Source organism: Globicephala melas, chromosome 13, assembly GCF_963455315.2.
Source record: "Globicephala melas chromosome 13, mGloMel1.2, whole genome shotgun sequence".
In the NCBI taxonomy this organism is placed as follows: Eukaryota; Metazoa; Chordata; class Mammalia; order Artiodactyla; family Delphinidae; genus Globicephala; species Globicephala melas.
Genome location: NC_083326.1, coordinates 48,215,498 through 48,241,612, shown reverse-complemented (window position 1 = coordinate 48,241,612; position 26,115 = coordinate 48,215,498). Strand labels below are relative to the sequence as shown.

At 42.6% G+C, this 26,115-nt stretch overlaps 1 protein-coding gene across 5 annotated transcripts in view; it reads right to left on the bottom strand.

The window, feature by feature from the left end:
- Positions 1 to 578: 578 nt before the first annotated feature.
- ZNF521 (zinc finger protein 521) overlaps positions 579 to 26,115 on the bottom strand; it is a 283,327-nt gene continuing 257,790 nt past the window's right edge. For all 5 annotated transcript variants that reach the window (XM_060310466.1, XM_030842565.2, XM_070046973.1 and 2 more), the window contains one exon: positions 579 to 1,384. In XM_060310466.1, coding sequence (XP_060166449.1) covers positions 1,355 to 1,384 — 30 coding nt within the window. In that variant the 3' untranslated portion in view covers positions 579 to 1,354. The remainder of the gene's footprint in view (positions 1,385 to 26,115) is intronic.

Sequence of the window (26,115 nt, the reverse complement as noted above, 5' to 3'; positions counted from 1 at the left end):
TGTGAGCAACCAGTGAGCAAACTTCCAGGCAACACCCCGTGCCTGCGTGAAGGCCTGTGACCAAGCCATGTCACTTCTCCGGGCTGGCGTCACCTCTCCGGGCTGGGGGACTGAGGCCTGGAGGTGGCTGATGTGGAGGAGATCACACCGAGAGTCTGCGCTCTGTGCCAGTGCGAGGCTCACAGGCTCCCCGCTCTGTGCTTTGTCTTCTGAATGAACAAAGCTGCTTCTTAAGTACACATAAGCCAAACTGCCTCTCAAATTGCAGCCATCTACTTTGAGTTCAGATTTGCTCAGCATGACATGAATTGGGCTGCAAATTATGCAGAAAACAGCCATCACATCCATCTGTGATGTCAAAATCCTCCAGTACAATGTGACCTGCTAGGATCTGCAAGAGGAAGAAGTACATCGGGTCTGATTCCTTCCCTATGGCCCAGCGTGGAAAGCTTAAATATGATTGAGGTTATGCCTGGGATATTCTCAAGAGCAGAACTCATTTCCAAGGGTGCGGGCAATTAGATTTTTTTTAATGGCAGAGTAACTAGAAAAAGAAAACACACAAATACACTCATACCTAATGGTAAACTGAATTTATTTCCTCTTGGAAAACAATTCCAGTAATCTCCAGGTTCAGACCGCAGAGTAAACATTAATAACAGTAACATACAGGTTAGTTCAACTGATTCAAGAATTTGGCTGTGTGAAACCATTAAGGAAAACCTTGAACACTCAAAGCTTCAAATGTATCCAGGAAAAAAAAAATTCTTTGACAGTCTACATAACAACTATTGCATATATAGTGATGCTACCTGTCACATTGCAAGGCTTACAAATATATGTACGGGCCTTATCCAGCTGTGGGGTTCTGTGAGAACATCTCTTCATGGTTTGCAAGAATCTTCAGCAATAAAAAATAGTCTTGGGTTTAACTGTTGATATACCAAAAGAGAAATTCTAGGCTTAAGTGTTAAGAAAAGGAAGTCCAAACATAGTCTCCTGTGTAACAGGGTTGTTTTAATCTGTCTTCCTTGAAAATACTTTCTCTTAAGCCATTTTGCTCACATTTTTTTTAAAAATCTTGCCTGAATAGGGCCCAAGTCCACTTGTCTTTATAAGACCATTTTAGTATCAGACGACATAATACATGTGAGACACTTTATATACAGGGGGTCTATCCGGTGCTCAAAAGTTCAAACACATGAACATCCAACAGTTTTGATAATACAAGTTTTATGGTACAATACAATGTTTCTGAATAATATACATTAACAATGAAAGTTTCGTGCAAAGAGTAAAATATGTTCCCTTTTTGTGCCACAAAAGTCATTCTCCTTGAGAGACCGTGCTTGCACTAACTGCTGTGTTGGGTCATCGTATGATTCTGTAATGAAAGAGGGGAAAAAAAAAAACCTTAAGTGATTGTATTTTCATCAAACCAAGTATCTATAAATGCTGATTGATTTATAATGACCTAAATACTGTATTTCTGCACCCAGATGAATCGGTGCTCATGGGACCGGCTCCTCCCCTCCCCCAGTGGGAGCCAGGATGGAAGGGCGGGGCCAGGGGTCTCCCCTTTCTCTGCCTCTGTTTTGCTTCCCCGGAGACCGCCGCCCTACCTTCCACCATCTCTTCTTATCAGGATACGACCGTCTTTTCAAATGCCTGGGTAGCACTATTTTAAGTTATATTTATCTGTGCATCATTTCCATTCATTACAGATGCTTTTGTTCTACTCACTCTTAGAAGGTGAACGTCTTAACAGCAGAGGCTCTATCTGTCCCTGAATATAGACTTTACGGGCAAGAACAGCCTGGCCGACAACTGACACAGAGGACAGGAAGCTTCTCCAGTTCCTCTCCTTGGGGTGGGCTTGGTGCTGGGTCCCATCCTGGCGCAGGAGCAGATCACAGCAGCCTGCAACCTCCCCCGTCCCCAGCGGGTGCATTCCTTGTTGTATTCTGGTGGCCTCCTCTCCATCCACACAGCATGTCCCCTTTCTGAGCCAACATCCCGGTTCCAAATTGTGAGCCGGCAACTGGGATTCCTGGGTAACTTATAACTACAAGCCAGGCCCTGGGGGTGAACACTGGGCCCCAGACCTGGGCCTATGGCCTGCACAGGGGATGGTCACAGGTCCACGGGACTTTCATTCGGAGCAAACGCCTGGAGATGGCCTGATGTGCACCTTCCCTCCGCTGTGCCTCCCCTGAGCCTCGTTCTCCCACCTCTCCCAGTCGACCCCCTTCCCCATCCCTTCTGATCAGAACCTTGAGGTCTACCACAAAACACTACCACTTCATGCTCATCCCGTCTAAAACTGCTTTCCCCCTTCTCTGATTTCCCACTGTGCTTTATCCTGCTTATATCGTACGCATCCGGGGTCTCGTGGTTATCTGCAATTTCGGCTCTCTCCCTGTGTCTGTAATTTTGGTCTTCATTCACTTATTCAAGAGATGCAAGCGTCTCTTGCATCCTGGTATCACCACCAGGCATAGCCCCCAGGATTGCAGCACTCAGCAAAGCGGGTCTGGCCAATTGAACGACTGACAAGCTAGGCAAGGGCCACTGACGGGAGAAGGACGGTCCCTGCCTTCACATCTTTAGACTGTTCACAGTCTCAAGAAAGTCACGTGGGCACATGATGGTAAAGCAACCTGGTGGGATTATATTAGAAATGATCATAGGAGTATCATGCGCGCCTAACCCTGCCTGGCCTTTGGGGAAGGCTTTGCAGTGGACATAACTCGTGACATTTTAGTTGAGGCTGGAATACTATGAATGAATATGAATGAAGAGGCATTTGGGATGCAGGGCGGGCATTCCAGGCCAAAGACCCACGTGGGTAAAGGCAAAGAAGAATATGCAAGGTATGTTCGTGGACCTGCAACGCGTTCAGTTTGGTTGGAATCTTCTCAAGTGTCCAGAACCAAGCATGCTGATGAGAAATAAAGATAGAGAAAAGTTTGCGGCCAGATTATGAAGAGCCCTCTGTACCTGGCTAAGGAGTTCAGGCTTTGTCTTGTAGGGAAAGAGGAGCTATGGAAAGTCTGCAACAGAGGGCTTTGTCTCAGAGATCTTTGTTATCTTTTCATCCCCCACCAAACTAGCAAAATGCCTGCCCGATGAGTAAAGGATGCAGGACCAGAGGCTTGGCTCTCAGGGTTGCCCAGCTGGGGCTAAGAGCACCAATGAAGGAGACATGAGTCTTGTGAAAAGGACCCAGGTCTTCCGTTCCCTATTTCAAACTAAGTCCATTTTGTAAGAAGATTGACAGCAAATAATGAGGATGTTATTTCACTCAGCCTTATTTAAAACATACCATTTTTATTAATTCAGTAAAAGACAAGCTGGATTTTAAATTTTTCTTTAGTAGTCCTCGCCTAAAAGTACATACAGGAGCAGACCGGTTTTATGCCAACTCTTTTTTTCTTTGTATTGATTCTAAATAAATACTTCTGCAAATTATTTTTCACCAACACGTAGACATAAAGAAGGGTAATCAAAATACTGATGAGACTAAGAAACATTGCTATCCCCTTAAATATCAACATAATTATGATCAAAGAGGTTATAAACAGTAAAAAAGTTCAATTACTCAAAATGCACTGTCTAAACTTTTTCATGCATTTTCCTATCTCAAAGAGTCAAGCCTGATCTTACAGAAAGGTGCTTTTTTTTTTAATTTAAAAAATTAAGAAAATAAATACAAGAATCTATGACAATAGTTATCTAAGTGGTAGAACGTTGACAGGAGGATGTGTGATTACTTTTTATCATAAAGTAGAAAACAGAAATCAGTTTAATAACATTATTTAAAAATATTTAAGCGCTTACTATAGACATTCCACATTCAATCGAATTTTAGTGGTTAATAAAGGAAGCTATACTGCAATCTATCCTGTGTTCTTCTATGTGCCTATATTAAGATACTGCAGAACAAAAACCTAACAAACACAAGTTGGCCATAATAGTTGGCAACAGTTGTTTCTTGGATGCTTTCATCCTAAACCAAAGCCATACAAGTCTCTTCGGAGCTGCAAAGAAATGAACACATATGAATCACTTATTGCAACAGATTGAAGTTGCTACTATAAAGGATGTATGCTTTGCACATAAAGAGAAAAAAATATATATCATTTGAGAGAAGGACAAGGGTACGGCTTGCAAAATTCAAGATTCAACAAAACTAAAGAGCTGTAATACAAATCACGTCTAAATGGGAAATCTGGCATGAAACATGGTAAAGGCAGAAAGTTCTCTCGGTGTAGAGATACCTGTATACCATTGAGATCACTTTTTGTCCTTCTTTTTCTTTTTTTCTCCAGATCAGCTGAGAGTGAGGTCAGGCCTCCCAGTCCTGGCTCACCATTGGCTGTGATTCTCAAGGTGGCAACTGGGCATATTTGCATTGAAAACAAAACAAACAGGTGATTCTGATCCAGTCCTCAAGGGCTTGTCATCACCACTTCTGAGGATCTTTGGGATGTGACTGTTTCCCTCCTCCACGCTTTGAGTCACTGAAAATACAAATGGCCTGATTTCATCTTCTGGAGGAAGGAAGGAATGTCTGAGCTGCACAGGTTACTGGGTTGATTTTTAGGGGTTGGAGAGAAAGATGAGGAGTGTTTGTCTCCAGACTTCACTGAAGGTCCAAGGATAAGAGAAACAAGAAGTTGCTTCATGGGAGCCTTCCACCTATTTGGTGTGTTTTTAAAATCACAGACAGAAAGGGAGACAAGAAGCGAGTGGGAAAGATGAAAAGTAGACCAGAGAAGCGCTAAGCCCAAGGAGAGGGCAGGTGCCTGCCCTATCTCCTCCCCACACCCCGCCACACCACAGAGCCCTTCCTGAGCCCCTGCAGCACAGGCGGGGACGCGCAGGGCGAGAAAAGGCTGCCAGGCCACGCGCAAGCAGCCTTCTCCTCTACGAGTTTTCTGTTCTTTGGGTCTGGAGGAAACCACTACGCTAGAACAAAGCAGTGGGTAATCTCACCAATTTTACACAGCAATTCACAGTCCCCAAGGTACTTTAATGCAATGACAGGTTATGAGAGAAAATATCTGTTCCAATGAAGGGAAAGTGTTTTACATAATCGAGGAGAACATCAGTGCAACATCGACGCGGGCTGGGGGGGTGATGACAGAAAAGGAAGTTGGAAGAGAAGAAAACTTCTGCAATCCCACAGAGAGCCATATTCTACTCTGCAAAAAGCCATCTCTTGGAGACCCCACGTCTAAGTAACCGAAAATTGCAAACCATTAATCCCAGTTATGAACAGTTGTTTTACACGAGGGGGGTTTGTGTTAAAAAAAAAAAATCAAATTCACAACACACCTTAAAGCTTAAAAGACGATCCATCTAGGTATGATACTTTAATAGCCAGGTTTAAAACAACAACAACAACAGAAACACTCTTTACTGAAAAGGGCCCCATTTAGAAGGAGTTTGTTCTATCTTTTTTTCTCTAAAATGTGAAATTAGACTTAGAAAGCTAAAAAACAGATGAGGACCTTAAAAATTCCCTTCTAGCACTATGAATTTCTTTAAAAATATGAGATGCCTTTCATTTTACAAGACTGGAATTCTCATTTTGGGCTTGGCACGCTAACACATGATTAATTCAGCCTCCTCCTTTCAGAGGGCTGACCACATTTACTGGTCAAACGGTTTAATCCTATTTAAAATGCAATCCAAGCAAAATATTTTTAAATTAAAAAAAAAAAAAGAACCCACCATCCCCTGTAACTGTTCACCTTGGCCAAACTATCCCATTTTCCTGTGATCTTGATGTGAATTTGAATATCTGTACCTATAACAAAGATGAAGTTAAGCTCTGGAGGAAAGCCAGGGGGAATCTACCTTCCCAGGGTAGAAAAATTAAGTCCCTAGCCCCAAAAACGGTGCCACAGCTGGCCCTCGCTTGTCCAATATTTTGACAGACCACGTCTCGTTGTCTGTGCTTTGTAGCCCTCTGTTGGCATCGGCAAAATGTTACACAGCAGTGATAATAAAAATAAAAACTGTCAGAATGGAAGTTTTGTGAGCTTTGTTGATTCAAAGATGTTAATCATTTTTACCATGAGTTGTGTATTTATAGCCTTTTGTCTCAAATTCTGACAAGCTTTTAAAACTAAGAAAAAGAGACAGCATGCTATTTTAAAAAGGAATGAAAAAAAAAATATAACAAGCTTTCCACTAATTCACCATGCCATTAGAATCCCGAATTTAAACTGCAGTTGTATTCAATTTAAATGAGATGTTTTCCAACCAGAAGAAATAGTAGGCAATTGTGGCTTTGCAACAATGCGAGGCGGGAAGAAATAAAAGACACAGAAGGATTAAATGTGGCTGTTTCTTTCAGCAGATGGTGACAGCACCATGGCAGCATGTTGTTTTTTCTTTAGTTGAAGAACGCACACATCCGTAATCAATCATCACTGATTAACTAATTATATTACCCTTCCTTTTATCACGAGGGCTGGACCTTTATCTGGAAGCACTATGGATAGCCGCCTGCGTGCTTTCATTTTTCTAGAAGCATATCCCAGTACACATACAGTCGTGCAGTTACAGGCTGCAAACAGAATTCTACATTATCGTCCACCTTTAAGCACTACTGCTTTTTTTTTTTTTTAATTTTTTATTTATTTTTTTAAACAAAAGCAATTGGTTTCCAACAGCCTGGATAATAAGTCTTTTGACCTGCATTCTTCTTTGACCCATTAAGGTCACCCTGTGCTCGGGCATATAGCTGACTTAGGAGATGCCTGCGAGTCCTACATTTTATCTCCTGCCCACTCAAAATAAAGCTTTCTTTAAATGTGTCTGCACGGGTCCCTGAAGGCCAAAGAGGCATCCCCGTAGCGGGCAGTGGAGGGACAGAAGCTTCTGCCTTTATTAATGAATGCAGACCATTATGAGTCTGGCTGGCTCCTTCCCTGTTCCCAGAAGCATATACTGTACGTGACTTAAAATGCTAGAATATTGACACAAAGCGAGCCGGGCACCCCTAAGGAAAATTACTCCTTGGATATAATGTAGGCTCGTAACAGCTATTAGAGTACAAAATAAAACCCTCCGGGATCAAACTGACATATACCGCATTCTACCTAGTCCTCAAACATTAGAAGAATTTCTTTGTGAAGGCGCTCTCAAGGACAGCATTAAACTGACTTTTGTAGCAAATCTGCAGCAGCTTTTTGGCTTAGAGCTTTTAGTACTAAATCTCTGGTTTGAATCAATATAAGTACTATATCTTCTACATTAATCAATACATTTGGTTCAATACATGTTCTATTAAATTATACTTTCTAATCAAGATTTTTACATTTCCACCCTCTCTCTTTTTTTCATTCCCAAGTTCTTTTGCTAGTAAAACAGCTTTAGGAGTGTATCTAGCTAATGGAGAGAGGATACTGGGTGATCTCCCCCATAGGTTAGAGAAAAAAATACAATGGCGAAGAGTAGCCTTTGTCTTGATAAGGTTAACAGGATGTGAAGGCAATAAATTAACATTTTCAAAGTCCACATGACTACCGAAGTACTCATACTTTTAAATTAATTAAAAGTGAATTGCTTCAGCTTTGGAAGTACTGTTAGAATGTTCTAAAAATCACCCAAACCATCCAAAATACCAGTTAGACCCCGTTCTACCACCCCAAAGTTTCCCTTGTCTACAAATCATATACGTCTTAGCTGGAGAAGTTTGGGGTAATTGTGTCTTTATGGGCCCTACCTGGCAAACGTCAGGAACATATATGTGGGTACGTGCATTTTGGTGAGATACATTTTAATGAATGTTCTTCAAAGACAAATGTATAGTATTTCCCAAAGTGCTCTGACAGTCTAAAACACATATTCACGTGATGGATGTTCATGACCAGGGTGGCTGGCTGACTCATGATTTTTACTTTGGCAGGATTCACTAAAATGAGGTTCTACACTTATTTTGATAAACAGCAATGGGATTTCCCAAACCGTCTGTCATGATATGCTTTTGCCCCTCTCTTTAATGCCATGGATGTTGCATTTATGATCATGTTTGCCCTGACAGAATTTCCCTTTTTATTTTTTCATATGGTAATGTCATCACTATGAACTTAGAGAGACACTGATGCATTTTCTTTCGACATTTAACAGTTCACGTGGGCTTGGCCTGACATCTCAAAGCATTTTCTGGATGACACTAAGCTATATTAAAGCAAAAGGTGAAATGGTATCATCAGAAGTGATCAGAAAAATACACGCTATTAAGGAAAAGGACTATTAGGTTATTTAGTTTGTCCCCTTGTTGGACAAAAATTGTTTTATAAAGTTCACACTCTAGGCTAGTTTTAAATGCTTTTGGCAATGAAGCTTCTATCACACCTCCCATAGGAAACAATTTCACATTCTAATAAACCTCACTGAAGGACTTTTTTTGTATTTGCTGTTCTTTGGACATTCATGCTAAATATGCCTAGAAAAGGTTGGGCTGAGGTAACTCTGAAGCATGTGGACACTGGCATGTTTATGAGTTTATGTTCAGAAGGCTTGACCATGTATCTGTAGTATAAAGTTCTTCTATCTCACCCAGAGAAACCAAAAACACAATCCAGTAAGCTATTTCTTAGTCATTATACAAAATATGTCATTCAACTGCTTTGTTCTAGAGAGAGATGCCTACAAATTAAATAGATTCTAGAAGGCCAGTGGGACCAGGTTTCCCAACCGCAGCAGTACTGGAATGTCGAGGGGGACTAGTCTTGGCTCTAGGGGTCTGCCCTGTGCCCAGTAGGATGTTAGCAGCATCCCTGGCCTCTGTCAACAACATGCCAGGGGCACCTTCCCAGTCGTGACAGCCAGAAATCTCTAGACCTTGCCACATAGCCCCTGGGGGAAAAATCATCCCCAGTTGAGGCCCACTGCTTCCAGTGTTTTGAAAACACGTTGAGCTTGCCGCGCCTGCTTGAGGATGCGACCTAGTCTTCAGTCTCAGAGCTATCTCCCCCCGTCAAATTACAAAAAAAAAAAAAAAAAAAGGGACAGCAAGAGGGACACATATATGCCACATGGAACTATGGCATGGCATTTAAAAAGATGGTCAATGGTGAGAATGGGCATTTGCTGAGAAGTCAGGGAAAGGATTCTTCGAGATAGATAATAAATGGCATTGCCTGTATAAATAATCATCTCTCCAAAAATGTCCAGTCATTCAGCAGTTTACTAAGACCTTCCATGTACCATCAATGAACAAAGGTGGCACATTTTAGTGGCACTTAATCAGTGCTGCTTTAGAAATATTTACAATCTAATAAGTATAAAGGGACCCAAATATTAAAATCTGGAAATTACTATTTAGGCTATGGAAACCATTCCCTACTCTGAACGAAACGCAAAGCCATCATCCCTCATTTGCTGGTCGAGCCAACAAGACCTGTAAGTGATACTTCAGAATAAAAAAGAAATGGTTTCAGAGCTGGGAGAGTTCTAGCAGCATCTGTTCCAACATCTCATTTTATAGGTGAGGAAATTAAGTCCCAGAGAGTTTAAGCCAACTCTCAAGGTCTTACAGCCACTGCAGCGGCTGAGCTGGCTTGTGGGAAGAAGCAATTGTTGAGCGGTGCAGGTCGCTATGTTCTCATCCCCGGGCTGGGCTGGCTGCAGAGACTACAGCTGCTCACCGTCAGGGCATTCACCAGGGACAGGAGGACAGGGTGCCATGGGCCACAGAGAAAGGGCGCCTCACCTCCTGGGCTTAGTTCTCAGAGGAGTCGCACTTGCCCGGTGCTGGAGTGGGAGGTTAGAAGAGGGTGACGGGCTCCAGGGGGAGAGACCAAGCAGGAGCCAGGCTGAGAGTGGCCGAGGGCAGGGTACTGGTCCCTGTGGGGCTGAAGATCCGTGCGGCTGGGCAGGGAGGTAGGGGTCACTTCAAACAGAGCCTATTTTCACCACAGGTGCTCTTTTGTTTACAACAGCAAACCAAGCTGGGAAAGCCAATGGTGGTGAACGATATCTTGAGAATACCTACCTAAAGCCAGCCTAGCCTTAGTCTAACGTGAGTCTTCAGAAGCCTAAGCAAAGACTAATTTTTAAAGGAATGCCATGTCCAAATTGCTAATGTAGAGCAATGTTTAGTATTTTGACAATTAAACACTTCAGAGAAATAGAACAAGCCACGCTGGTCCACCAGCTTCAAAAGGACAAATACTGATGATGGGTCATACATGACGATGTGAACTTCGTAACCATTTCATTTCTCATTACGAGCCTAAAAATGGTAGTAAAGGGGATTCCCTAGTGGCCCAGTGGTTAGGACTCTGCTTTCACTGCCAAGGGTGCAGGTTCGATCCCTGGTTGGGGAACTAAAATCCTGCAAGCCACACAGCGTGGCCCAAAATTTTAATTAATTAATTAATTAAAAATAAATAAATAAATAAATAAAATACATGAAAAGAAATGGTAGTAAAATTTCAGTCGCTACCTGACCCCTATCTGTTTTGCATATGGAACAGGCTTGAAATTTCCCTTCTTTGAACTGACAGGAGCATGCACTATCCACTACATTGAGGAAAAAGAAAAAAAAAAGGTGCCGAATTAGAAGAATAGGTTAAAAAGAGCAAAATAGCCACTGGGAAATACATTAAAAGTACAAAGTTTATTTCTAAAAGAGAATAATGAGTTGAGCTACCTGTTTACACGCATGGAGGCAACGGAAAATTTAAATCAAATTGCAGAGAGCCAGCAAAAATGAAAGAGAGGCCAGAGCTTAAAGATTCTGCTCAGATTCTAGAATTGCAGGATCCAGCGCATTGTGGGACAGAAGGCTTTGATAGGCAATACAGTCTAATAAGATATTCAGGGATTAAGTCAGTGCTTCACAGACAGATGTGTCCATGTGCCAGTTGTTGCTAAGCTTTAATTTTTCCCCCTGTAATGTTTAATTTATCACACTGGTGCTTTCTAAACTAGAACACCTGTAAACCAGGTTAAGAATGACCTCCTTCCAATTTTACATCCGTGAACAGTGCCCCTTCTTCGTGCTCTAATTGTAGATACCTTAAAGATAAATCTGTGGAATGAAGGAAAAAGAAGGCTTGGCTGACACTGAAATGTGTTCATCTTGGGTGAATGCAAATTTCCTTTCTGCCTGGCTCTGGGTGTACACACTGACTCATGGTGCTCAAGTCATATTCAAGCCCCCCGCCCCATCCCAAGTCAAACACAATTAAACAAACTTCTGCTAAATATTTAACAGCCTCGTGTAGTAATTAGCAGCAAATAATGGGAGCTTAAATTGATAATTGCTCAGAACTGTCCTCTTGCAAACATTACACATTTCCTGCTCCTCCCTTTTCTCTTAGACTTTGAATCCCAGAAGGTTTTTTGTAAAGGGTTTAGTTAGTGAAATTACCCATCGTCACATTACTTGGCCCAAGATCTTGCAGTCAAGTTAGGTTGCCTGACCATCAGCAGCAAGATTCCGCCTGCATGACTTACTTCACGTCTGTTTTTGAAATCCACTGAAAGTTATGTACCTGAAAGCTGTTGGAACAGGGCATTGATGTAAAAACTGACTGGCAGGCTTAGGATTTAAACTCTGTCCACCGGACTCAAAAGGTCGTCTGATTAGAATGGGAGAAGCACAAGGCATAGTAATTTATATTCAAAGGGTAACCTTTCTAGGGAGGGGGAGGAAGCACGAACTCTTCCTGCTTTTCCACTTGATATGGACAAGGATTCCCTTCAACCAATTCCCAATAATTATGAAGAATAGTTTATTGAACTTGGGCAAAGAGCAAAAGAAATGCCACTTCCTTGTAGTGTATTATTTCTTTTAGTAAAAACACTGCCACACTCTCTAGGAGGTAAACTCACAGTAAGAGTAAGTCAACATGTTATAAATCATGAAGAATAACAGAAAACAACCTTTCCCCACCATAGGCAACCGAATGCTTGTCTACTAGGGCGTTTGCTCTAGTAAATATACATACAAAGAATAGAACTGTGAAAAGACGATATGTTGGTTTCCAAAATTTCCATAATGAAACTGCAGAAGGATGAGTGTGTGTGTGCACATGTGCATGTGTGTACACTCGTGCCTATGCTGGATGTTGGCATGAGTGTGTGCTGTGGAGCCGGGAGAGAGGTACATTCCTGCATGGGTTCTACAGGTAAAATCCCTGGTGTCTGCCTTTGATCTTTGGGGGAAGTCCCCCAGGGCTCATATTCCTGCATGGAGAATGCAATTAGAAGGAGCCCCAAGTAGGCCTCGCTTTAAATTCTAAGAAAGTCCTTTTAAAATGCGAATATTTCACAAGCCCAATTCCATTTGGGTGTCTCTCACTTTCAATTAAAAAAAAAAATAATCCCGGTTTGGAGAGAAGAGAAATAATTCTGTACTTAAGTTTGGTGCTTTTTTCCTGGCTTGCTCTCTTTCCTTTCCCTCCCCCTTGCATGTTTTGTGTCCTGCAGAAAGCTTCAAGCCCATTTCTTTAATAATGTCCTGCCTCGCGTCCCCTGAAATCACCCGTCTGTTAGCCAGTGCACACAGGCAGGAAGAGAGGGAATCAGGAATGCCAAGTGCATCCCTTATTCTACATGGAACCTTGTTGGGTCTTAACATACACTTGGATTCCCTCTTGTGCCTCATCTCTTCTTGTCCCAGAAGCTTTCAGGTCTTAAAACGGCAGAGCTGCCCACCACTCTGGCCAAGAAGAGCCTTTATTCGCTTCATAAACCCACACGTTAAACTCCCGTTCTCTTCCCATTTCCTGGGCATCTTTTCTGACGCTGCTTCTCGGTCTCTGTGGAACAGTCTCCTCACCCCTCATGGTGCACTGAGCTTCTAGAAAGACAGCCCTTGAGTTCCCCCCCGACAAAGCTGTAGCTATGGTGACAGTAATCTATAACCCTCACATCCTTAGATAATTTGCTGCTCCAAGTTAATTTTAATTCATTACAATAAAGCAATATAATTAAAAAAATAAGTCCTTAAAGTGAAGTATTTAACATGATCCTGGAAAGGAAGACAGCTTCCGCTAACAGAGGCCCAGGCAGCAGGCATGGTGTACGCTCGCTCTCTCCTGCAAATTCAAAGGTGAGCTGTAAACAAGCCCACGCACCAACGCCGCTGCCGGGCAGAAAGGACTGGGCGGCAGGAGGCCTCTTTCTAATCAGTCCTCAAAGGAACCTGCCACACAGAAGTGGCACTTATTCTAATTTAAAGCCCTCATGCTTGCTTCAGTGTTGCAAAATTTATAAAAGAATAACTTCATTAAACCGCCTGGTACTTCAAACACAAATGCAAACCAGCCACAACATAGAAGGAGCTGGCCAAGAGGAAGAGAAATATTCCCAGAGTTGTTAACTCAGATATTCAAATCCAGTCTGCATTTGGGCGCTTCTCCTTCTGAGGATGGGTTTGCCCTGGAACTTTCCTCCACCAAGGATTTCTGTGCCATGGTCCTTTACTTCTATCCTGAGGGCCAGCTGCCCCTGTTAAGTCTGCTTAATAACACTTAAAATCATCCAAAGCGGTTCGGCAAGGCACGCCCCTTGCAGAAATACATCTGGCAGTACCTAAATGAATGCTATTCAGTGCTCCTTTCCTGGTCTGCAGAAAAGATTGATTCTGAACGTGCCACGATTACAGTCCCCATTTACTTGGGTATATATTTCAGACTCACCTAAGTTGTTGAAAAACTAATGCAAAAACATTTTTTTCTCCTTACCCTCGGTCCTCCAGAAAGCCAGCAATAATAAGGGTTAAGTGGAAACATTCTGCGGAATTCATGCACGGCAATGGAGAAAAGTGATTGTCACATCCTAAAACACACACTTTTAAAGAAAATTCTTTTTCTCCCCTGAATCAAAGAAATGCCACAGTAAAAGAACTTCAGGCTAGATTCCTAAGCTACAATGCAGTTTGTGTCAGAACACACATCATTTCATGCTGAACTGTCAGCATTTCTCCAAATCATTTTTTTTCTTTTTGGATGCAATGAAAAGACAAACCTAGAAACCTGTACAAAACCTCCAAGCCCCTGTGCAAGTATGCATCACACACAAATTGGTCTATGCATTGAGAGCCTGGGGTCCCAATGATGAAGAACTCCTTTCCTGTTCAGTGTTTCTCATCACCCAGGTCCAAACGTGTGCTAAGATTTTGCTTCAAAGAGAAGAAAGTAGGCAATCACAAAGCTTGCAAATGGTAATCCATGGATGGATAAGAGGTAATGACCTTAGGGTGAAATCTCTTAAGGCGGATTTCTCCAAGGCGAATACCAGAAGACTGTTTATCCCAGCTGTCCTTCAGAACTGAGGAGGCGTTCTTGCTTTTGGTAAGAAGAGAGACCTATTATAGGATATTCATGCCAGGCTGACTGGAGGACAGACTGACACAGTAGATGTGAATGTTAAAGTTATCACCACAAAAATGCAGCATGATGTGTTTTGTATTATTCCTATTCCTAGGATAAACAAAGACTGAAATTAACTCTCCATCATCTTTATAAATTTGTTTTACAGTGCTGAAGGCTCTTTTACATTCACATCATGCGATATGTTGGAGAAGGTAAGCTTGTATTATTTTTCCGCTCCATGAATAAAACAGGGCTAATCAGATGGAATGAATGAGCTAATTCAATTACAGGCAGCCTTTATTATACACTAAAATATGGATTATTGATCTTGTGGAGTTGGCAATGCAGGATGCAAATTCAGTGAGCAAAACCTGCAGGTTTGAGTTTGGCTGTTTTTAACTCATGCTCAAGTCTGCTGGAACTGTTCTCGCTTTGGAAAAAACCACCAAAAGAAAACAACCCTAACTACTTAAACCCAGGGCTTCACAAGGGACCAGATGAAAGGTTAAGTCAGAGGGCTGGCCTGGGAGCCTGAGCAGGTCCCGGAGTGGGAGTGCGGATGTAAGCTCTGTCATAGTCCGACAATGGAGGGAGGAGACGTGGGCCGGCTCTTTGGGCCCGTCTGTGCAGTGGTAAGCGAAAACTTATTTGGGAGACTGAAATGTACTTCACAGGCATCTTGCTGCAGATGTAATCAAGTCGTGTAGGAAGCAAGAACGCCTTGTGGCGGCCCTGCACTCGTGAGACGGGCTTGTTTGCAATGCAACGCTGCACCGTCCTAGCAAACTCCTTTTGTCTTTCATCTTTGAAAAAAAAAATGCAGTAGCCAACCCTCGTTCGAAAGAAGGCAGCTCTGAATATGAGGTCACGTGGGAGGAAAGCCTACGGCAGCAAACGCGAAAGGGAAAAAAGAAGGTGAGCTCTGATATATCAATGTCTATTGATACACCTCTGTTGTGCCTTCCCATTTCCCTTATAAACCTGCCCCGAGACTCTGTGGCCTGCTGGGTGCCATTTGTACTCCGCTCCGGAGCGCAGACCAGACTGGCTCCTGGATTCCTTGTAAACTTCTCCCAGCTTCTCCTTCCCAGCGCCAATGCTCCTTCTTTTGACGGGGTTCACATCCTCTCTACCTCTTTATGGGCCACAGCTGAGTGCCCCCCACATGGCAACACAGACGAAAATATGCTCTTTTCTCCTCTGTTTTTAAAAACAGCCCAGAAACGGGTTCTGTGTTTTGGTAGGCATCCCTCCAAAGCATAGGTAAGTGTACATGTGGCCTGTTTTCGAAAAAGCTTCCAATGAAAGGGAGGAAGGAGGGATGCCTAACAATACTGCGCAAAGTTGCAGACTGTTCGGCTACAGTCCAGAAAATGAATCCAATTTTTCATTCTGTCATTATAAATATTTCATTGCAAATGGTACTGATTTTCTGCAACTGTGGTTAAGCAAAGGGCCTCTGTGTGGATATTTAAGAAAAGAAAAAAGGAGGAAGACAACAAGGAAGAAGGGAGGGGGAATGAAAGGTTAGCAACCAATTAATTTCTTACTTTCAATGTAAAAGATTCTGGGAGAAATTCAACAGTGATGTAGTGTGTGACTCAAAGAAGAAGAAAAAAAACATTTACTCTGCTCTTCTTCTGACAGTTTCTCATAAAATATCTGCAGTCCATCTATCTTTTAGTACTCCAGGCTCCTCGGGAGAGCAGAAAATGGTGGTTTAAAGCTCTCTTCAGTGCCAGTCTGCGGGAGATTGCTTTCCACAGGACTCCCGCTGATGGAGGCCTAGGGGAAGAGGCCCAGGAGTTATTCAATCAGCCCGAGACTCTGGGGCGGCTGGGGGTCCTTTGAGGGCTGATTAGAAAGCTGCCCTCCTGTTGCCTGCCTCGGAACAGAACGAAATGAGCAGCCTCTTGCTGAGCAGATTCTGCAAGAAGGAATTTCACCTGTCATGGAGTTTGTCAGAATTTCAGGATTTATCTTGGTGCAAAATTAATAAAATACCAACCAGGATTTCAGGCTGACTACTCAGCTTTGTCATCTCCAAGTGATCTTTCACCCAAGAAAACCTGGACATGGAGTACAGCCATCCCTGCCCTACTTCTCCTTTGGAGGGTGAGCGAGATGACGGGACGAATACCAGCCAGACGCCAGGATGAGTTTCTGAACCAATTACACACAAGGCTGAATTACAGTGTGGGTGCTACTGTCTTAGTGGGTGACCTCTCACCTCACCACTGGAGCTCTGAAGGCTCTTTGGAATAAGCCCGAGTCTGGAGTAGAAAAAGGCCATTTCTGCAGTTTATAACACAGTAGTTTCCCTATGGCATCACATCTGTTAAATTCATATACTGGTGTCCCAGGCCTGGATTTGATTTATCTTATTCAAGGAGGACTAACAATGGACTCTGTTAAGAGCACATATTGTGAAACATTACACATTAATCTTGCTTCAGCCATGCTCGAGGAGGTGCAGGGTCATCTTTTGTTTGAACCCACACTGTCCTCCTGCCCCATCACCCTCTGGGCTCCCAGCAGAGTGGGGAGTGGGAAGAAGCGGGGAGGGGAGCAGGGAGGCAGGGGCACGAGGGGCTGGGACAGGGTGGGAGCAAACCACTGCTGGCTCCAGGCTGCAGCGAGTTTGGAAGTTCGGCAACCCCTGCTCATTCCGCTTCAGAAGATGGCTCACACCACACAGATGACCGCGGCTATTTTAGGTGGCGTTCTGTAAAGCCCAGGGCCTGATCATTTTGAGCAGAGGCTTTAGGTAGCCCTGAGGCAACCAGCTCTGGTTCCCAGAGTGGGTAGCATCACATCACAGAGGGGCCAGTCTGTGGGGACTGGGTTGGTGCTCACGCCACCAGCTGGTCCAAGCCCCTGGATAGAGGGGGCAAACATTTCTCAGATTCGACTCCGGACTCTGAACTCTGGTTCAGAACAGGATTAACCTGAGTCATAATGTCCACCTTGTGTTGCATCCCTGGTCTCTCACCACGGACCACAGGTGCCTCGTACTAATCGGTGATCGGCAGGGCATCCTTGGCTCCCAGAGTCTGCGATTGGTTTAAGGCCATTGCTGCTTCCCTGCCCATTTTCTAATCGACATTTTCTAAATGTAATGCGTTCCTTCCAGCTCTTCCCCTAGTTAAACGACAAGCCCGTTTTGGAGAGCCACTTTTACAAAGCAGTTAGTTAGTCGCCTGACAATATCAATACCAGGAGATCTCAGGAAAGAGTGAGTAACAGAGAGAGAGAGAGAGAGAGAGAGAGAGGAGTGGTGGGGGGGGCTTGCAAGCGAAGGCACAGATGGTGGGCGGGGATGCAGGGTGCTCGCAGCAGGCTTCAGTGGAGATGCATTAACTCCACAGAGGGACGAGGGCTTCCCACCAGTACTGTCATGAATTATAACTGAGTATGGGGATGAGGTCTTAGTGCCCGGCTCACGGCAAATAGACTGTTCTATTTTCCTGCACAATCACCTTTCACCCTTATAAACTCCAAGCACAGCTCAGCATACTGCTGATATTTGATAGTATCACGGTAGCCTTTTATTTGTCTAGAAGGCACACAAACTCAGCAGCTGTGCCCAGTGCTGTAAGTCAGATAATTATAAAATTAAGTTTTGGCAAAGTGAAAAAGGAAACCTTTTATGGGCGATTCGGGTTTCCGGCGAGAGATGGTCTTCTGCCATCTGAGGGGCCGCATCAAAGCAAAAGGAGGGCACGAAAGAAAGATGCCAGCCTCCCAGACACGCTGGGTACAAGGGAAAAGCCTCCCCTTTGCAAACTTTGCCCTCCTCTTACGGGAAAGCGGTTCCTGCCCAGTGACCTCCCCCATACCCTCCCTCCCTCCCTCGATGAAGTTATCAATGAAGGAGGCCTGTTATTTTAGGCAGTTTAAAATTTCACCACTTTTAAAGGACTCGTTTACCCTGCCTTTCACTCCCGTTTAAAGCTTCGGAGTTGCTGTTCTAGATGACAGCACCGCGAGCACCGCTTTTAAGCACTATTCATCTCACCCGCCACATCTCAGGCTTTCACAGAACACTGCTCTCTCCCCAATGAGGGGAACTCACTCCTTCATAGCTGCAGGGCAGAGCCTGCTACGAGCTGTAGATTCGCTGCAAATATAACAATAAAGGATACAAATGTGAATTCCTCTGAAAATACACGCATGGCTCTGAAGCCGCCTGGCCTTAGCAAACTCAGTGAAGGACAACCTATCAATCTTTCTCCAAACGTGCACCAACAGCTCACTTCATGCGGCTGGCCAAGGGATTGCCACATGCTGCTGGCCAAGGGATTGCCACATCGACGGGTCAGAGGATGCTGGAGTGGATTCTTTGCCCATTTCAGGGGATTGAGCGTTGAAGCCCATGACTACCTTCTCTCTAACTCTAACTGCCACAGCAGGTGGATATGGAAGTGGTGTTTTCCAAGAGTCCGATCGAAGTTTGTAAACACAAAGAGTCTATTCTTGGCATTGTGTCTCTGCTAATGTGAGAAGACTGATCCATGCGTAGAGCAAACATCTAAAACAGGAACACACGGGGGACTTCAACGTGCCTCCCTGGATTGCAGAATGTTCTAGAAATGTGGAGGCCCAGCTCTCGCCCAAGGATCTGCCTGCAAAGGTGCTGAGACAGAGTGCTGTCTTTGCAGGACGACTGTGCCCGCAGTTTCTCGCTCCTAACAGAGGCAGATCTTCCGGCGCTGTGGCAGCAGGCTGTCTTGGTGACACAGGAGCCGGCAGAGCCAGCAGAGCCCAGCCAAAGCGGAATGTGGCAGAGGTGATGAACATTTCCAGGGGGTGGGGGAGGGGAGGGAGTTGCAGCAGTGGCCGCAGTGCTCTTCAGTACACACTAGCTGAATGCTCCATAAGGTCGCACTGATGGCAGTTCGGAGATGGCCATCTGTCGTCAACTCTGGGCCAGACAAAAAAATAATGTAATGGCAGATCGCTAACAACAGGGCTGTTGGAGAAGGGAATGAGTCCTAGAACGGGGAGGTGGTGTTCCACCTCTTAATAGCGAAAACCAGCCATCGATATGAACATTAAGGAATTAATGGATGGAGAATTTTTAAAAACTGAGCTGGGGTGCTGTAGAAATGATTCAATGTAAATAACGTGGTTTTCGCTTAATGCAAATACCTCTGTTGTCCCTCCTTCGGTCCTATTACCCACTTGACTCTTGAAAATGTGACTGGTAGGACACATGGTGAAGCAGTGAGGGCCAAATCTAGAAAAAGGTGAGCCCAGGTTGTGCCCCCAAGCATGCACACACGGATTAGGGATTTATTGGTACAAAACGGGTAATTGAAAACTCATTTACTCATGTAGTCCCAATGAGTTCATTGTGATAATCGTGCTTATCTTTCCGTATGCTTGCCTAATTTCTAAGTGCAGTTTTATTAAAAAGCAAAATAAAGCTACTTCATCTTTAGATGCATATGAATGCTATAAAATTTTAAACTCCCTTCTTTGCTCAAGAAAGAGGGCAGCTTTGATAGGTTTTTTTTTTTTTACTACTGCTTACATGTTAGGAAGAGAGAAGGTGCAGGGAGGGAGGAAGGGGGTGAGAGAGAGACAGTCAAACTGAGGTGAGCCGTGCCCTATTTCTTTGTCCTATATGATCAACTTTCTGCCTTCAGTGGTAAGGCCAATCAATCCTGATTGAATTATCCAATATTAACAGCTGAAAGTGATCACAAGTAATGGTGAAAACATAGATCCAATCAATAAATCAATGCAAACGATTCAGTTCCCGGAGATCTGATCAAATAAAAGAGATAGATCAATTTAACCACTGAGCAAATTAAGTGGAAGCTGCCATAGCACCAGTTTATTTCAAAAGCCCCGAAGGCCCACAAAACAGAGAAATGAGGCGGAGTAGAAGCGGACCAGTTCCAGAGCCACATGTTCCCTTGATACAGTTTATACTCCTGCAGCCCTCTGAGTCCGTACGATGCGTTTAAGGACTGCGAATTCAGCCCCAAGAACAGGAGATACACAGAGGTCCAGTGGATCGGTGGCAGTGGAGAACTAAGGTATGGGGCACAGACCACCTAGGAAGAGGCAGGAAGCACACCCCACCACATGACTGTCAATATGTAACCCGGCTGTGGCAGGCCCAGACATGGTGATGGGCAAATCGTTCCAGTCTGAGGGTCCCAAAGGGAGACCACGTGATAAGGCACAAGGCAGGACAGGGTTTACAGTCTTACAGCTGGAGTGGGGATAATGAAAGGAATTTCAAGTTCTGTTAGAAATAAAAACAAAACAATTGAAAAATATAGAAAAGTTGTGAGAAGAAGATGAGTTATGAGGGGCAATAGTTTTAGAGACACTTCTTATAGATGTGCTGTGAGCAGTAAGACACACTTTTCCACTCCTCTTGTTTGCAAAAGAGAATTTCGGCCTGACTCCGAGAAAAATATGAAAACAAGCTAACACTAAAACAAACCTTTCCCCACACTCCACCCCGATCCTACCTTGTCTTATGTGGAGGGGCAAGATAAAACTTTGTTTCGGCCACTCATCTTTAATTTCGGAGGTGGGGGGGGCAGGGGAGAAGGGTTAGCTTGTTTTGAAATACATTTCTGAAAGCAAATTTAAATGTTTAGTTTTACAGTTACGTGCTACAAAGAAAAACCAGAACTAAAAAGAAGCTCGACTCTTTAATCCTTTGAAAAAGATGAATGTTTAAAAGTAAGAATTTTTACCTGGAAACCAATTAACATGAAACTATGTCAAGGTATGATTAATTGGGAAATTGTTCCAGTGAACTAGAACAGAGAACTAAGGAAACATCTGACATGTCCGGGATAGAGATTTTATTTCCAAGTAATGATGGCTCTTGACTTTGTTTACTGAGGTCAGCATTAGGGAGAGGGAGGGGGTCCGGGAAGCAGAGCTCACCCAGTGCTTCCCTGTTCTACACTCTGCACTAACGGCTCAACATCGGCTACTCCACTGCACTCTCACCAGGACCCTGGGGCTTGGGCAGGATGCTCTGTTGTCTCCTACATGCCCATTTTACAGATGATAAAACGGAAGCTCAGAGTCCATCGCTTGTGAGCGGCAGTGACCAAAATCAAACTCTGGTGATTGTTCTCTGTACTTCATGCCCTTTCCCTTGTACTAAGCTGCCTACGTAGAAATCAAAGCAAAATAAAACAAATTTTAAAAAACCCCATAAAAACTATTTTGAAAATAACCATTAACTATTTGAGATTTTATGGATGGCTAACTCTCTCCCATCCACAGATACCAGAAGCATATCCGTCCTTCAAAACCAGCTTGAATGCTTCCCACATGATGACTTTCTCGATTGCCCCAGCTGGAGAATAAACATTTTCTCTTGGAATACTTAGAACAATCTATCACATATTACCTCATATGATAGTTAATCATATGTAAACCTTTTCTAGTAGACTTAACTATTATATATTTCTAATTATTTTTGATACGTCATAGAGAGCTTGGGGCCATGGTAAATTGAAAATGATAAAATTATATTTTTATAAATATTTTAAATTAATAAATATATTTTCTTACCTCAGAACGGTATAGGGATGATAGCAGTCTATAGTATGGTATCTGTGGTTTGGCCATTAACAAGGACTCTTTTTTTTTTTAAAGGCTCACTTTTTTTTTTTTTAATACATTCAACCTCTTATTTTTATTTTTGGCCTCACCATGCGGCTTGCAGGATCTTAGTTCCCTGACCAGGGATCAAACCCGTGCCCCCTGTAGTGGAAGTGTGGAGTCTTAACCACTGGACACCCAGGGGATTCCCAACAAGGATTCTTCAATGCCTCAGCATGTATTACTTAATACTTTGAGACACAAACTTATATAACAATTATTAAAAGGCTAGTTTAGGTAAGGAGCTAAGTTAGTGAATGACCCAGTCAGCCACACAGCAGCCACATTTCAGTGCTGTACTGTTGTCCTATATGTCCCATTCCATATGCAGTAATTCATTTTTCTTTCAGAAATGTGACCATAAAACTTGAGCAACAGTGACGCTGTGGTGTGAAAAATACGCATCAAAATCAGGCTGATTTGGTGGGAAAGTGATTTGAGAAGAAAATCAAACAGCTGTAGAGACAATTACGTATTTAAACTTCAGCGATAGCTGAAAGTCTTGGCGTATCCCTCAGAATGTCAAATCACTACTTTATTTTGTATGTAGAAAATACTGCATCCATGAATTAATGAAGGGAAGGCCAAGTATCAAAATAATCTTTGACTCAAAAAGAACTTAATACCAGAATCTCAGAGCCTCAAGTTCATGTAGGCCAATTCCCCCTCTTCCCACCGCTGGAATTCCCTCCATGTCCCTTACATTCACAACATGATGCCTCAGAGAAGTCTCTATGGGGACACATTGGAAGAGGATGATTCGATCACTGCCACTGAATTGTAGTTTTTCTAGAGGCACCAATTAAACAGTAATTACTGTATTGAAAGAAAGTGGCCTATTCAACAGGAGTTTTACAAACACACCACTTGCCCACACCTGTATAAACCACTTCGGATACAAATATGCATTGTAGGATATTATTCTTGGACCATACTATCCTTCTCTCAAAGCAGCTTCCTTAAGTTCTGCAGAAAAAGTTTTGAGGTCTATTAGGAAAACATGTGAAATATTCAACATATTCATTTGCTTTTAAAATAACAAAATGTTCACTTAGTTCAAATAATGCACTCTTATTCCAAAGCACATCTTCCCTACCAGCATGCTAGGTGGCCTTTGAAGTATATTAAAATTCCTTGCAAGAACGGGGGAAAACTCTACCAGAAGAAATAGATTATATCCTGCCAGGAGTTACACATTACACATCCCTGGACTGGCATTTAGAACTTCTGGTCAGAAAGGTCTAGAGGTCATGCAAAGACAATAGCTTTCACACTGGCAGGTCCTAGATGGAGTATCCCATAGAAACAGAGGTTTCATCTTGCTTAATTCTAAAAGCAACTGTGGTCTGTGATGTCAAAGGATAATGCCTAAGTCCTTGATTCCTGAAGATGGACAGTGTATTATGAGGAATTATTTGAATTCTGACTAGTACTGTAAGTGATGTTAATGAAAATAACACATCTCCGTGTGTGTGTGTGTGTGTGTGTGTGTGTGTGTGTGTAATTTTATATCCAACAAAGCACTTGTATCCTCAAAAAGATGTTTTTGTGTTTTTAACTGGGTATAAACAGTGAAAGAAATGTAAATTACTTATTATGGTCATGAAATCGTTTATGCACCATTAAAAGATACACCACAGTGATGTTCCTGGGCAATTCTGAATGCTCACCCTAAACCTACCCTATTAGTCTCACTCTGATATAAGAGCCAAATAAACTATATGCTTTCAAAGCTCCAATCTCCAGTTCTTGGGCATTTGGTTTATAAAATGCCTCTTGTGCAAAGTCCTTCTTTCTGAACTACTAATTAGTGGCATAAAGATGTAGATGAGTTCAGGTGGTATGACATGGATCAATTTCAAAATCTGCATTAATTTTCATACCGAGGCATGAACTACAGTGGGCTGGTAAAGGGCCTTCATTTTTCTACTCTGTTATTATTTTAGTTACCGATCTTATTTTCTATTGTCACCTTAATTTCACTTGATTTCCCCCCCTTATTCTAGAAATGCACAAAACTGTATTTTTTGTATACCTACCCCGACCACTTTCTATGCAGGAAATAAATCATCAATATATAAAAGTCATATTAATTCCGTCCTCTAAGCACGGGTATAAAGTGATGTGAGTAATGAAGACAAACGCACAGGACTGTGAACCTCTAAGTTCAAATCATAAAAATCAGAAAGGTCTCAAAACTAGAAGTAAAGTTAACTCTGATCCATTTTTCTTAATGTATTGAAACTAAAAGCCATTGTTATTACTAGGGATTTAAGAAAACAGACCTACATAGATATTTCAATGACTGTGGATATTAGCTGTAATGATTATCACATATTAACTACAAATACTGTTCTTATCAAAGGAATGATGTACATTTTAAGCCTGAGTATTCACATCAAGGCCAAATATGTATGATTCTGAGTTGTGGGATTGGAAAAATAAGGCTACAGCTTCAGATTATGAAAGAAGTCTTATTTGGGCCCAGATCACAATTTGAATGAATGAGTCAGAAATGTTTTGAGAGATGTTTGACCTCATAAGGTCTTAAAGACTCAGAAACAGTTTTGTGTTCGGTACTATGTCTTCTATACCAGCAGTTCCTAGTGTGGCTGGGGGACCTCCGGGGATGTCCTAGATCCTCTCAGGGAGTCTGTTAGGTCAAGACTAGTTTCACAATAACATTAAGACAATGTTTGCCCTTTATACTCTCATTACCTCATGAGTGTACAGTGGTATCTTCTAGGGGCTACTTGACATTGGAAGGTATAATTTCTCCAACAGCTAGTAGAATTGTTTATTTGTGTATTTTTGCGTTTAAAACATTTCTCAATTTTGATTTCTAATATGGAAGATATCAACAGATAGTAACCCACATAGATCAAAGCCCTTTGTGGTCTTCAGTAATTTGTGTCAAGGCATCCTGAGATCAAAGAGGTGGAGAACCCCCGGTCTATCCAGTAATGGAAGGAGAGAATACTGTACATTCCATGAAACCCTAAAATACGCCATAAAAGAAACCTGGAGTCCTGAAGGATGTGCTTAATTGCTTAGTTTTGTCTGCTGGCCAATGGGCCACAGGCCACCACTGCTGGAGTGTGGCGTTCTTTTAATGAAAGACATTCAAGTGACCAGCAGGTCAGTAGCATTAGAACCTACTAATATAGTACAAAAGTGGATTTGTTGCAAACTTTTTTCCAGGAACGTTAGATAAGAAGCCAGTCTCTACAGAATCTGTACAACTCTGATTTTAAGCTACTATGAATTCCGCTTCACAGTTTACATACTAATTAACAGCATCATTTAGGTGTACTAGCCATATCCTTTACAATCTCACAAACTCAAAGGACTTATCCTTCCATACCTATTGCAATAAGAATATACTATATTTTCCAATAGAAATTTAGGTTACTTTCACGAAGTATACTTTTAAATAATAGTCTAACTTGGTCTGTCTTCTATATTCAATTCACAAACAGATGTGACAGAGTAGAATTCTTTTTTGAAGTGATGAAAAGTAATAGAGCAACTTTAACACTGGTGCATTGACACATTATAACACTTAAATAGCATCACCCATTCTTTCATATATATTTTATCTGACGTCCTTATTTGCTATTTGTTCACTGGTAGGATGAAAGCTGAGATGATAAACTGTAAATTCCTTATTTTGATACAAAATTCACATAAATATGGCTTCCTCAGAGCCCAAGGAGGTCCAAAGCTGCCCCAGGGTCCACAGCGTGGGATGGGAGATGAAGGAGTGGGTGGGGCTTTGGTTCCCTTAGTCCTGCCTCAACCACATCAATCACATCAGACCCTCTTCTGGTTGTTTAGGGAATTCAGTACCAAAGGAAAAAGAAAATCATCCCCACCCTATTTTAGTCTAAATAACTTTACTGATAATAATAATGCTGACAATAATGAAATAACTTTGAATTCTAATCCATTCTCCTCCAAGGGCACCAACAAGATTTAACAAAGGCATGTTACTCTTATATCATTCCATCTGAAAAATGCAGATATTTATTAGACCCATTTTTCAGATGAAGTAAGAGGGGGAAAAATAGACTTATTTTCTTTTCACAATAAGGGACATTTCTGGGTTAGGATCCAGGTC